The 13,480-nt window shown below is 38.4% G+C and overlaps 2 protein-coding genes across 4 annotated transcripts in view; one reads left to right on the plus strand and one right to left on the minus strand.

Annotated features, from left to right (window-relative positions):
* si:dkey-264d12.1 (coiled-coil domain-containing protein 50) overlaps window positions 1–6,663 on the plus strand; it is a 31,978-nt gene extending 25,315 nt beyond the window's left edge. For 2 of the 3 annotated variants that reach the window (XM_017720937.2, XM_017720939.2), the window contains 7 exons: window positions 1,704–1,806; window positions 1,985–2,079; window positions 2,510–2,560; window positions 2,708–2,824; window positions 3,994–4,106; window positions 4,189–4,283; window positions 5,957–6,663. In XM_017720937.2, the coding sequence (XP_017576426.1) occupies window positions 1,704–1,806; window positions 1,985–2,079; window positions 2,510–2,560; window positions 2,708–2,824; window positions 3,994–4,106; window positions 4,189–4,283; window positions 5,957–6,102 (720 nt within the window). In that variant the 3' untranslated portion in view covers window positions 6,103–6,663. The remainder of the gene's footprint in view (window positions 1–1,703; window positions 1,807–1,984; window positions 2,080–2,509; window positions 2,561–2,707; window positions 2,825–3,993; window positions 4,107–4,188; window positions 4,284–5,956) is intronic. The other variant, XM_017720938.2, reaches the window with a different exon arrangement.
* A 2,196-nt stretch (window positions 6,664–8,859) lies between these two features.
* The window catches only part of tnfrsf9b (tumor necrosis factor receptor superfamily, member 9b), a 7,437-nt gene continuing 2,816 nt past the window's right edge, over window positions 8,860–13,480 (minus strand). The window contains exons 3-7 of the mRNA XM_017720949.2: window positions 12,783–12,923; window positions 12,065–12,134; window positions 11,015–11,157; window positions 10,713–10,850; window positions 8,860–9,208 (exon numbers count right to left, since the gene is read on the minus strand). Of these exons, the coding sequence (XP_017576438.1) occupies window positions 9,081–9,208; window positions 10,713–10,850; window positions 11,015–11,157; window positions 12,065–12,134; window positions 12,783–12,923 (620 nt within the window). The 3' untranslated portion in view covers window positions 8,860–9,080. The remainder of the gene's footprint in view (window positions 9,209–10,712; window positions 10,851–11,014; window positions 11,158–12,064; window positions 12,135–12,782; window positions 12,924–13,480) is intronic.

Genomic DNA, 13,480 nt, shown 5'->3' on the forward strand with positions numbered 1-13,480 from the left:
ATTCTGTAACTTGCTGTAATACAGTCTAGAGTCATTCTCTCATTCTGTAACTTGCTGTAATACAGTCTAGAGTCATTCTCTCATTCTGTAACCTGCTGTAATACAGTCTAGAGTCATTCTGTCATTCTGTAACTTGCTGTAATACAGTCTAGAGTCATTCTCTCATTCTGTAACCTGCTGTCATACAGTCTAGAGTCATTCTGTCATTCTGTTACCTGCTGTAATACAGTCTAGAGTCATTCTCTCATTCTGTAACTTGCTGTAATACAGTCTAGAGTCATTCTCTCATTCTGTAACCTGCTGTAATACAGTCTAGAGTCATTCTCTCATTCTGTAACTTGCTGTAATACAGTCTAGAGTCATTCTCTCATTCTGTAACCTGCTGTCATACAGTCTAGAGTCATTCTCTCATTCTGTAACTTGCTGTAATACAGTCTAGAGTCATTCTCTCATTCTGTAACCTGCTGTCATACAGTCTAGAGTCATTCTCTCATTCTGTTACCTGCTGTAATACAGTCTAGAGTCATTCTCTCATTCTGTAACTTGCTGTAATACAGTCTAGTCATTCTCTCATTCTGTAACTTGCTGTAATACAGTCTAGAGTCATTCTCTCATTCTGTAACCTGCTATAACACAGTCTAGAGTCATTCTCTCATTCTGTAATCTGCTGTAATACAGTCTAGAGTCATTCTCTCATTCTGTAACTTGCTATAATACAGTCTAGAGTCATTCTCTCATTCTGTAACCTGCTGTCATACAGTCTAGAGTCATTCTCTCATTCTGTAACCTGCTGTAATACAGTCTAGAGTCATTCTCTCATTCTGGAACCTGCTGTAATACAGTCTAGAGTCATTCTCTCATTCTGTAACCTGCTGTAATACAGTCTAGAGTCATTCTCTCATTCTGTAACCTGCTGTAATACAGTCTAGAGTCATTCTGTCATTCTGTAACCTGCTGTAATACAGTCTAGAGTCATTCTGTCATTCTGTAACGTGCTGTAATACATTCTAGAGTCATTCTGTCATTCTGTAACCTGCTATAACACAGTCTAGAGTTATTGTCTCATTCTGTGACATGCTGTAATACAGTCTAGAGTCATTCTGTCATTCTGTAACCTGCTGTAATACAGCCTAGAGTCATTCTGTCATTCTGTAACCTGCTATAACACAGTCAAGAGTCATTCTGTCATTCTGTAACTTGCTGTAATACAGTCTAGAGTCATTCTGTCATTCTGTAACCTGCTATAACACAGTCTAGAGTCATTCTCTCATTCTGTAACTTGCTGTAATACAGTCTAGAGTCATTCTCTCATTCTGTAACTTGCTGTATTACAGTCTAGAGTCATTCTGTCATTCTGTAACCTGCTGTAATACAGTCTAGAGTCATTCTGTCATTCTGTAACCTGCTATAACACAGTCTAGAGTCATTCTCTCATTCTCTAACTTGCTGTAATACAGTCTAGAGTCATTCTCTCATTCTGTAACTTGCTGTAATACAGTCTAGAGTCATTCTCTCATTCTGTAACCTGCTATAACACAGTCTAGAGTCATTCTTTCATTCTGTAACTTGCTGTAATACACTAGCGTCATTCTGTCACACTGTTAAACCTCTTCAAATGTCCTCAATATACAGTAGGCTTTTTAAAGATGTTCATTCTGCTGTTCTGTAACCTGCATGGGGCTGACTCTTCTTTTGTATGGCAGGAGATGGCCAAGCGAATGCAGGAGGAGGAAGAGTTGGAGATGCAGCGACAGAGGGCCCAGGCTGGTTACCATGGAGACAGCAGAGCCTCTCCACTCAGTGAAGGTAACAAATTTTTGTTGTTGTGTTTCCATTCCCGATTATTTAATAATACAGAATATATTTAAAAGATCCTTTGCGTGCTCTTTCTTTCTCTCTCTCTCTCTCTCTCTCTCTCTCTCTCTCTCTCTCTCTCTCTCTCTCTCTCTCTCTCTCTCTCTCTCTCCCCCTCCCCCTTTCTCAGGGTTAGAGCTGTGGGAGCAGTTGGTGCGGGATGCTGAACTGGCCCGTATTCTGCAGGAGGAGGAAGACAGGCAGCCTCACCAGAAGGTGGGCTTTGTAGGTCATTTCACCCACACACAATACCACACACACATTCAAATTCACACACGATGTGTTGCCTTAACACTTAGCAGGAGCAGTTCTAGCCAGCGATAACAAAGGAATTGTTATTATTCGTAATTTTAATTATATTGTAGTATATTAATTATTAGTCACTCAGAACTCATTGAAATAATGGAGAAATGTTGAAAGTGCAGAGTCTGTATTTTGTTATGGTTTGAATTTGTTGAAAAGTCTTAGTTTTGCAAAAAGAAAGTGATCCTCTACCTTTTTCCTGTGATACACAGTATGAACTGAATGTTAATTCCACACTTTAATTAATCGTATAATTGTGTATTTACGTTTAAATTGTATATCGAAATGATAATGATAACTCTGTTACTATGGGTTACCATTTGGTAACCATACTCAACTGGCTTTGTTCCAGAGCCGAGGATCTGATGTGGATTTCCGCACGGCTCAAGTGGCCCAAGATGAGGTGAGAGAATGAATGGATGGAAGGACGGTTGAATGGATGAACTGTTATTATACTTTGAAATATGACTACACTGTGGGACTAATATGACTCATTGGAAGCCGACTTAAATGAAATCTGACTGAAATATCATGGCTTTCTGTTCTCCAGGAGATCGCCCGCTACATGCAACGGCAAGAGAGAAAAAACAGCAGGAAGTCACATGACTTAGAGACCCAGGAGAGGTCTCTTGGTCTGAGAGGTGCAGACAACACTACTAGCAGAAAAGTATGAATCTCAAGCACCTCAAGCACCCCCAACTTTCTGTAATATTGCGTAAATCTGTAACGTCTATAGTCGTTTACTTCTTCATCTTCAAAGCATCAACGAAGAGAATGTGAAACCCTGGAGCAGCAGCATGAGTTTAAAGTCACAATGCCTGATAACAAGTATTGAGTACAGTATTGAAAATTCATTTTAACGACAGAAAACATAAGATCAGCGTTCAAGAAGAACATTGTCTCTAAATCTAAATTTGTCTTCTTGCCTTACTAATAGAGTCAAATAGGAGACATTTGACTAACAAATTTAGTGGAAATCACCCTGCTTGTCTTCCCAGACGTGTAACGGACTTGCGCTTTGCACTGAAATCCCCCTGCTTTTGGTGACCGTTTCATTGAAATGTGCTACATTTCCATTATCCTGTAAAAATTTCAGTTTCAGTTGTAATTCATCTGTGATAATTTGCTTATATGCATACACTGTTTAACCCGTTACTTTCCAGGAGTATTATTCGGATGTCCGTAATCTTATGGTCTATTATTCACTAATGCCTATGGACTGTTAACAAGCTAACATGAAGGGTGAGAAGGTCAGACAGTGACAAAAGGAATAGCAATCGGAACTAAAGATGTTAAAGATAATCATAAAAAAACTGAGAATGTGGCAGGTACGATCTCCATATTGATCTCTAAAGGGAAAATGGCGTGCTACAGTAGCAGAAGAATATTGAATAGATAGATCAGCAAATAAATGGAAATTGTCCAGTAAAATATGCCCAAAAATGCCAAGTTGATTGTGTGTAGATGATGTTTTATTTTTTACTTAGAAAATCTGACCATTAACAACAGGGGTGTTCAAAGTTTTGCGTTTGACTATATATAAACTGTTTGATTGATCAGATCGGTCAGTTAGCTGTACAGTACTGTGCAGTTTGGATGGATGGATAGATGTATAGACAGATAGAGGTACTGTTTTAATCTCTAAAGTTTCATCTGAGTGCTACAGTAACAGATCAACGCTGGACAGTAGAGGTCAATAACATCAACTTTTTAAACAACAACGGTTTAATTTTGAGTTAATTCCTTCTTCCCTCCAGTTCAGCTGGTCAGATCATCACTAATCCAGCAGTGAAGCAGTAGTCGGTGAATAGTTTGTGAGTGTTACACTGTGTGCAGGTGGAGCCTCTGCAGATGCCAAGAGAAAGGTTGAACTCAGAGGGTCTTCACTCACCTGTGGAAGAGGAACACACACTCGAGCAACATCCACTAAGCCCAGCCTGCACTACTCTGTTAGTCACACACACTTACACACACACAGGCTCTTTTACCCCATCAGCACAGGCATTTTCCAACTTTCCGTTTTCTTCACAGACGAACACAGCCTGTCCATAATATCGCAGAAGAGCTGGACCCAACATTCACAGCCAGAAAGAGAGACAGCCAGATCTCCCCCAGTCCGTCATCAGGTAGTTACACAACATACAAAAAAATATAGCAATATGGCAAAAATGATCTCTTCATAAAATTTTCAGAATTTCCCATATCATTTCATATCAATAATTATTGAATATTCAACTTTGTTTTAATAGTGTTTTGAACCCTGAAGAGAACAAAAGGCTGGCTTATGCAAAAGTTACATTATAAAAAAAAAAAAAATATATATATATATATATATATATATATATATATATATATATATATATATATATATATATATATTTAATTTAGAACAGATAAATGCCCAAAATATTAGTTTTAAGGGATATTTCTGAAGATATTAGGTGAAAAAGTCAAAGAAAAAAGATATGAGGAAAAAAAAAACAGTTTCCAGAACTGCCAATTTCAAAATTAATAAAATATTCAGAGAAAGTGGGACTCCACACAGCTGTGCAAGACCTGGTAGACACCAAAACTGCCCCATCAGATAAACAGCACTTAACCCATGTGTGGTGTTGGGGTCTGTGAGACCCATTTTCAGTGTTTACCAAAAGAGAAAATGATTGAATTTATTATTATTTCAACCTCAGATTACTTGACCTTTGCTCATTTTCTGTGAAGAACATTTATATATGTGGTGTTGGGCTGAACCTGCGGGGAGTGAAAGTGTGGAGGTGCTGTGTCCTTCACTCTGTTCTCCTTCCACATGGCCTGCTGTTAGTGTGTGTGTGTGTGTGTGTGTGTGTAAAGGGTGGACAAGATGGACAGGCTGCTGACTGGCTACAGCTGCTAAAGGAGAACCCTACGCTGGACACTCATGATATTTTAAACATCTGGTATTTTTGCATAAATTGCTATGTCTGTATTGATTTAAACAATAATGCGGTGGGTCCACCAGACCACTGAGTAACAAACACATCAACACCACACTGGGGTTAAAGCTTTTATCTCTGGGAGAAAAGCCGCTTCAGATCTAAAAAAGTCCACAGGTGTTTCTGTTCATTCTTCAGCACTACGGGTCTGAGAGGATGTGTAGCTGTCAAGAAGCCTCACTGAGAAATAGATGCAAAAGAAACTGACCATCCCAAATTCCAGATCTCACCATCACTGAACATGTTTGGAATTACATGGATCATGAGAAGCAGACTGACCATTGGAGGTGTGGAAAAATATCCCTGTAGAAAGCAAGTCTCCCAAAAAGAATGGGAGCTGTTCCAAAGTCAAAGGTTGGACGCATTAAAAACCAAGCAATCTGACATTATATTGAATTATTGAGGTTTCTGTGTGATTTATTTATTTATTTATTTTTTTTGGATGTTAAAAAATTTAATAGCTTCTACTTAATAACTACTTTGACTAGAAATTAAAGAATTGAAAGGTGATTTTTTGGCAGAGTACTGTATAAATAATAATCTACATTTTGAGGACGTTATACTTTCACTGGGCATTTAACATTCAACATACAAAACTGTTAACAGTCAACAAAAAGGTGACCTGTTATAATGAAGTGGTAATTGATCAAAGTTGAAGATTTGGTAATATCAGATTGAACAGAACGGAGGAGTATGATCAATGTATTGAAGTTATCTGAAATATACCGGATAAATATGAAAAAAAAAACCTTCATTTTGATGTGTCATTATTTTATCTGCTATATAAAGGACTTTATAACACTTCTAATAACACTTCTCTGTCTCTGTAGGTATATGCCTGGCTCCCCGCACCCCTCACAGTATTTTCTATGATTACCTGCCAGAGCCCAACTTCGTCCCACCCACCAGACGCCACAGTGACAAACCAGGGCGGCCCAAAGCCAAAGAGAAACGTGAGAACTGCAAGCAACAGTAACTTGAATATTCTTTCGAGTATTTTCGCTGAATCAGTGTTTTATGAAGTTCCTCATTGCCTTTTCACTTCCGAGCCCGAGTGTGAGCTCAACGTGCCATAGAAACGAAAGCAGGGTGCTGGTCAGAGTGTTTTCTATTTAGACGAATAATCTGTTTCATTTAGGGTGAAACAATATTAAACTGAAAAACTAATGAAGTTTTCATTAGATTCATGCGCTGAGACTGGCAGACAAATCAAACTGGTGCCTGTGTTTGCCTAAGGGAAAGACTGCGTTGCTTCTAGCGTATACAGTGTGTGCTTTTGTGTTCTTTTGTCCAGTAAGTCGTATTGGCAGCTTACCTAGTTAGTCCCTGAGTCTGAATACACTCGTGCAATGAACCTCTATAATCTTTTTTAAATGATCTCACAAAACATTACTTACTTACAGATTTCTAAGAGTTATAAAATTAAATGGGAATAAAAACTAATGAAAGAAGTCCGCTTTAGCTGGATTAATACATGTTCTGTACAGTGTTTTGTTTTGCTCAGCCTTCAAATAAAAAGTGTGACACTGGTGAAAGACCCTGTGTGAGTGTTGATGGGAATTTGCTTAGCTTAACGTGTGCTGGGAATTCGGTAGTTCCTAATTTGTATGCAGGGAAATTCTTGTGATGTTGCAATGTTTAGGCGTTTAGCAGGGTTGTGTCAGAGTTACGTCTCTCTGCCTACAGTCTCTCCCCACACCCTGCCACACCCCCCACACACTGGTGCATGATCATTACTCCTCCCACTTTGATGTGACACTTCAGTCAAAAATCAAATGCACACAATTTCCCCCTTTAGCCCAAACATAGTCAGTCAGCCACAACATATTTGGCTTCTGATGTCTGTTTCTGTGGTTGTGTGGGGTTACAGGGTTAATGTAGCTTAGTGATGGAAGCTTATTGTTAGATGTATTAGCCTTGTAGCTCCACACCAAACATGGCTGGTTAACTACTCTTACAATGAGGGGGAAAAATGTGTCAATATATTTTTTGGTGAAAATGTTGATCTAACCTGGCCTCTTTTGGCATAATCACTGTGAGATCATTGAAACATTATAGCAGGATATAATGCATGATAATAAACCACATCAGTCATTGATTTTAATGTAGTAAAGTTGTAATGTACATAAAGACAGTGTAACATACATTGGAGGTTGGTCTGTAGATGCAAATAAATACCACTGTATCTTATAGATTGACAAAATTCAACCACCAGGCCTGTGTGAAATATACATATTACAAAAAACCATCTCTTATAAACACAGAGATCTTAGCAAAGACCAGCTTATCTTAGAGAAGCGCTTATCCTGGTCGTGGAATTCTCTGGCACTGCACATTTTTATGTTTTTCCATTTTTTCTCATCAGTCATCAGCTCACTGGTAAACTTTTCATCATATTAAAATGCTCGTGTCAGAGCAGGAAGCCAGGCTGAGCCGCCCACGAAGACATGTAGGTGGTCCTGTAGGTCCGTGACATGCTGAGGGGGCCACTGTGCTTTTTGTTTCCACTCACTGATGATTTTATTCCCACTCACTGACACACGCTGACAAAGCGTTTTATATATTGACTCATATGACGAGAAGAAGAAAACAAGCTCAGGGAGAAGGGCTACATTCAGATTGACCTTATTGTTATTGCTAATGCTACTTTTATTAGTTTTATTATGGTAGCTAATTTAGTTATACATAGCTAACTAAATAACCACTAATCAATGCTAGTGAATGTGAACTAATGTAATAAAGTCAGAATTAAATTGTACACTTTGCTCTTAATCTTACAGCATGCTAGGAAGGTACTTGGTGCTTGCTAACTTCTTGTAAACTTAAGCCGCTCACTTTTAGCTACATTTAGCTTCACTTTTAAGACAATTTGAGAATGAGGGCGCAGAACAATGGGATGCACTTAATAATCCGATAACTGCAGAAAATCAGATTTTGTCAGTAATCCAATCAATGGACTTGAGCAATCAGATAACGGGGAAACTCTGGGTCTACATGAGTCAGACAGTAGTCAGATTTCTGCTTTACAACCAGCCAATAAACTCACAGAAGAAGACGTGACTTTTTTTTTAAAACATTGTGCCACTTTCCCTGAACATGTCAACCTACATCTTAGAGAAAATGAAGAATATTTAAATCCTTCATTTTGTTAAGCACGTATTTGGTTTCAGCATCGCTTCAGAAGTGTTTTGCTGTGTCTTGTGGCAACTCCGCTTGCTTATTTCTGGTACCGCAATCTGTTTCACACACGTGCAGACTGAGAAATCAGAAAGAAATCAGAGTAAGAGTTACATGCACTGAGAAATCTGATTACTGAGCCAAAATCCAGCCTCTTTATCAGATTTCTTAATCAGATTTCTAGATTGGAGTGTTTACATGACCGTTTGAAAAACCGGATAACTGCGGAAATCTGATTATGAGCGGATTATTGAGTGTATGTAAACGATCTAATGATCTAATTTGCAATGATACATTACAGTGATAGATTTTGCAACCCTGTTGTTGCTACAAGGCTTAGAATTTTGGTTAAGATGCAACAGTGACACTTCTCTAGGTAGCTAGTAGGTGGCTAATCTAGTCTATTTTGTTGCCAGCTCAGTGTTGATTCAGTTTGCCAGTTTATCTGCCCCTTTTTTTCTAAATTGTGCTGCAATAATCCTTATACATAATGCATTAATGCACTCCGTTTGAGCAATAATACAGATTTTGTTGAGAAGTTTTTGCTGGGTTAGGCTAAAATCACGTTGGTAAATTCTACTTTGAGGACCCACAGGCCGACTCTGGCAGGGAGACACTATAATGTGCAGTGCAGAGGGGCTTCAGTACCAGCGTTGGGACACTATCCTAGAGGAACTATATCTTCTAGAGTAAACAAGCATTCAAATGTTAATTTATGTGCCAAAAACAACACAAACAGCCGTGTTACAGAAAGCCTGTTCCTCAAAAGCACACAGTCTATACGACCAGCTCAAAGGGCTTATCATCAGACACCAGCGACACTTCACTGCTGCTGCTGCTGCTGCCGTGCTCCTCCTGCGGAAAACAGAAGCTGCACTGCTCCGGCTCCGGCGTCAGCCTCCGACCTGCTCAACACACACACGTGTAATAGAGTCCTGTTTAAAAAGTGTATTAAATAATACAGTTTGCATCCATCCCTGCATATACGACTCAACCAGCTTGTTTTAAACGTTTTTAAACCAGTTGAAGTTTCACGTCAGATCACCTACATTACCTATCAAAAGTTTGATGACACTGTCTTCCTTTGAAATCCAAATTCATGTGAATATGTAAGAGCCATTTTTAAATCATTTTGGTGTGTTTCTTTTCAACACTCAGCTTTATGCTCATTAAGTATCTTTCTTAGTATGCAGAGGAAGTTTTGCTTAAATAGAGACAATTTACTTTTCTTTATATCATATATTTACACTCTTTTGGTGCAAAGATGGGTTACACACCTGAAAGGTTTGAGTGCTGATAAGTCCTGACATCAGACCAAGGAGGTAAAATGCATGGTCTATGCCATTATTCCCAATGTCATAAATTTAAATATGTCATAAATCTGATATAGTCTTCCTTAAAATAAACCTGCTTGGCCTTTAAAGAGGAATTCCACCAATTTTTTCAAAACGTCTGCACCATTACATTTTTAAGACGTAAAGACTTCGTTTAGAGTGGTTTGATTTGAAAGGTCTATTCTAGAGAAAATGATGATCAGGACTGTTCACAGTTGTGGTGATAGGAACCAGGCGTCTTAAGAATTACATGCCTCTAAAAAGAGGCATTATTGCACAGAGACGTTATTACATGAAATTGTTATGAACATGCTGCCTCATACCAGGCAATGAGACACTTCTCTAAAGTAGCTCTGAGATAAGATTTTGGCATTAAACGTAATTTCCGAAATCCTTTCATGTCAGAGAAGTGCATGCTGGGTGTTCTACGGCAAAATTTTTATTTTAGATTTATCTCTATTATAATCTTATCTGTTATCAACATCACATATATAAACTTCTAAACTCAGAAGACAGTTGTAGGATCACTGGTCATTTGGACAGTAAAACTGCATAGTAAGCTGCACTATGTAAGTCTTGGGGATTTGGAGACCTCTCTGGTGGAAATGTGTAACTGCACCAAGGAACATTGTATAACATGGGTTGTGCTATAGACTCCTTCTGTAAGTAGCTGAATCTGATGATTGTAAGCACAGTGAAAGTGTTCAAAGAGAACTCAAAAGTCAGTGAAGTTTATTATTTTATGTACTATTAATTATGTACTATGTAATTATGTACTATTGTTATCATATATTTATTCGTGTATTATTGATTTTGCATTTGAGACCTAAACATCAAGCCAGATCTTCTTTTTGAGCCTGTGCATGCATTTATAGGGGCGCTCACCATATTTTAGCATGTTTTTTTTTAATGACTTTACATCTCAATCTATTTACATTCCACTGTTTACATTTTAATCTATTTACATCTGTTTACATTTTGAATTATGCTGAAAATATTTCATTTTGTATTTGTTATTGCAAACTTAACAAGCAGTGTATTCCATAGATCTTATTTACAGTATATGAACTCTTACCCTCTGGAGCTTCCTCAGACCCAGGAGCTGTTTTCAGGTTCTCTCCACTTTTGCACATAACAGCTATGCACAGTGGCACTGCTGAAACCACAATCAGAAAGGCACAAGCGATGACAATGGCCAGCATCGTCCACGAAGCTAGAGACATGAAAAACCTGATTACTGATGTATGCATCTCAAACATGCACTCAAACAAAACTCAAAACGATTGTACGTCCACACTGAAACTGAATAGCTAGTAGGCCGTCCTGTGTTGTAGAACTCTCCCAGAGTGGGGTCAGCTGTGTATATATCTTGCTTACAGTCATCTTTGCTGTCTGGTGGGCTCTTGGTGGGTTCATCATCTGGAAATGGAATCGTGGGTTTGTGGTCATCCGCTGGTCCACAGATGATGTCACTGAAAGCCGTGCCTTTGGCTATGATCTTCTGGCCTGGCAATGGGCATCTAATAAAAGTGGAGAGCTGGTCACAGTCCTGTTCCCATAAGTCAGTTTGCAGTATATTAAAACACCTTTATGTTACGAGGTTAAATCATTTTTCAGTGATTTTTCTTAATGTCTGCATTATGCAGTCGTTAAAACATGAAAATGGTGGTTTGATGTGAAATTCAAAGTTTTTATAGAGAAACTTAGCAACTGCTCACAGTGGTGGTGATAGGAACCAGGCGTCCAAAGTATTTAACACCAATACAAGCTATAATTTGTGAAGTTATAACATAATAACTAGTATTGAATGGTAACGAATGCACTGTCTGATGCTTGTTTTGCTGTTTTACAATAGTTTTGAGATAAGGGTTTGGCCTAAAATGGAAAAAAAAAATGATATATGACTATTTTACCATTCTCAATATTACATATCAAAACTCAGGACTCATGCAAGTTCACTGGTTCTCTGGATAGTAAACGTTTATATTTGTGTTATAGAAATCACAATTCCTAATTTCCATCTCCACCAATGTAAAGAAATCTGGGACAGTAAGATTCTCTAAAATGCACCATTTCACATCAAAACATGCTGAATGAGGACACCTCTTGAACTGTTAGTCTGTCGCTTGAATCTAGAACTGCTCCCCTTTGAAAAATGTTATTTAATGATATGAGTGCCTTGATTCTTCCAGACAACCTGACAAGAAGTCATCTGGGGCCTCTGATGCTGTTCAAGATGCTCACATCATGCAATAAAAATGTTTGTGATTTATAATAGGGCTCATTTGCATATTGCAACCTGCAATATTTGGATTGCAAAAGCAAATATCGCAATAAGGGATTGTGATATTGAATTTCAAGCATATATACAGCGTATAATTTCAACCAAGTAAACCAGAGCAAGGCTTTGCTAGCGGCGTATCTTACCTGCTGCTCCAGTTCACACACGAGTGCTGAATCTTGTCGTTGAATGTTCCTTCAGGGCATGGCTTACAACCTGATACATTTACAGAGAGATCAATGTCAAGATTATGAGCAACTTTGTCAGTCCAAACATATACAGTATACAGTGAATGGAGGACTTTTCCTCCAGGGCCTAAAAGAAAACATGAAGAAATCAGAGCTCGAGAAACATGAGCATTTTACCACCAGTAAAATCAACGATAGCAATCTGAAGGAGCTTTTAGTTAAACGTTTAGGAAGCTGATAGTTATTCAGATGAATGTTTTTCATTTTATCAATGAAATTTGATTATTGGTTTTATTTGACCAATGAAGACCGACAGTCTCTAAAGCGCTGTTTAACTAAAAGCTCCTTCAAATTGGTATCTCTGATTTTACTGGTGACAAAATGCCTGTATCAGTTGAGCTGGCATGTAAAGAGACATCGGCACTTTATCACGATACGAAACGACACAAAATTCAGGCCCTAACAACCCAATTGATTGAACATCTGTCCTAAATCAGTGCTAATATGACAGTTCTCCTTACAATAATCTTGGCTTGTCTTGATGTTGATGTAAAAAGACTGAAGGATGTCTTGCAGTCAGACTAAAACTGATAACGCATGTGAGGACCATGTGACAGAAAATATGCTATAAATAATTAACCACATTCACAGCTCTACGTCAATGCTCGTCACTCACCTCTGTTCACAGGCTGCATCCCTTTGCCACACTGTTTTAAGCAGAAGGAGCACTGATCGTCTCCACAGAGGTATCCCTCCTCACACTCACACACCGTATCGGAACTGGCCGTGCAGGGCTGCTTTACTCTCATTGGGCCTACTACAAAGAACAAACACCAGAAGAGCACCAACATGAGCAAATGAAGGGCAGCAATTTCACCTGCACTGCTGTTCGAAAGTTTGCCTTTTTAAATCATTTGTGTTTTTCTATGTTGTCGTTTTTTGTTTTTTTTTGCATAATTTGAAAACTCTGGTTACCCTTGGCCTTGTCATATTGCATTCATTTCCTTCACAAGAGAAGAATATTTTGTTTTCTTATGAAGTTCCTTTTTTTTCGATATACAAGGTTTTGTTAAAACAGTGACAATATACAATATTGGACTGTCACAGTGGTGACAACCTTGTATCTCTGAAATTAGAACTGCACGATGATATCGAAATCATATCGGTATTGGCAGATAATTGCTTAACCCCTGTGTGGGGTTGATGTGTTTGTTCCTCAGTGGTCTGCTGGACCCTCCACGTTACTGTTTTTTTAAATCAATACAGCCAGAACAATTTATGTAAAAACACCAGATTTAAAGTATCACAAGTGGTCAATCAAGTATATAGCAAGTGTATAACCCTCACCCTGGCCTTAATCCTAACCTTAACCTT

This window comes from Pygocentrus nattereri, chromosome 21 (assembly GCF_015220715.1).
Source record: "Pygocentrus nattereri isolate fPygNat1 chromosome 21, fPygNat1.pri, whole genome shotgun sequence".
Lineage (NCBI taxonomy): Eukaryota > Metazoa > Chordata > Actinopteri > Characiformes > Serrasalmidae > Pygocentrus > Pygocentrus nattereri.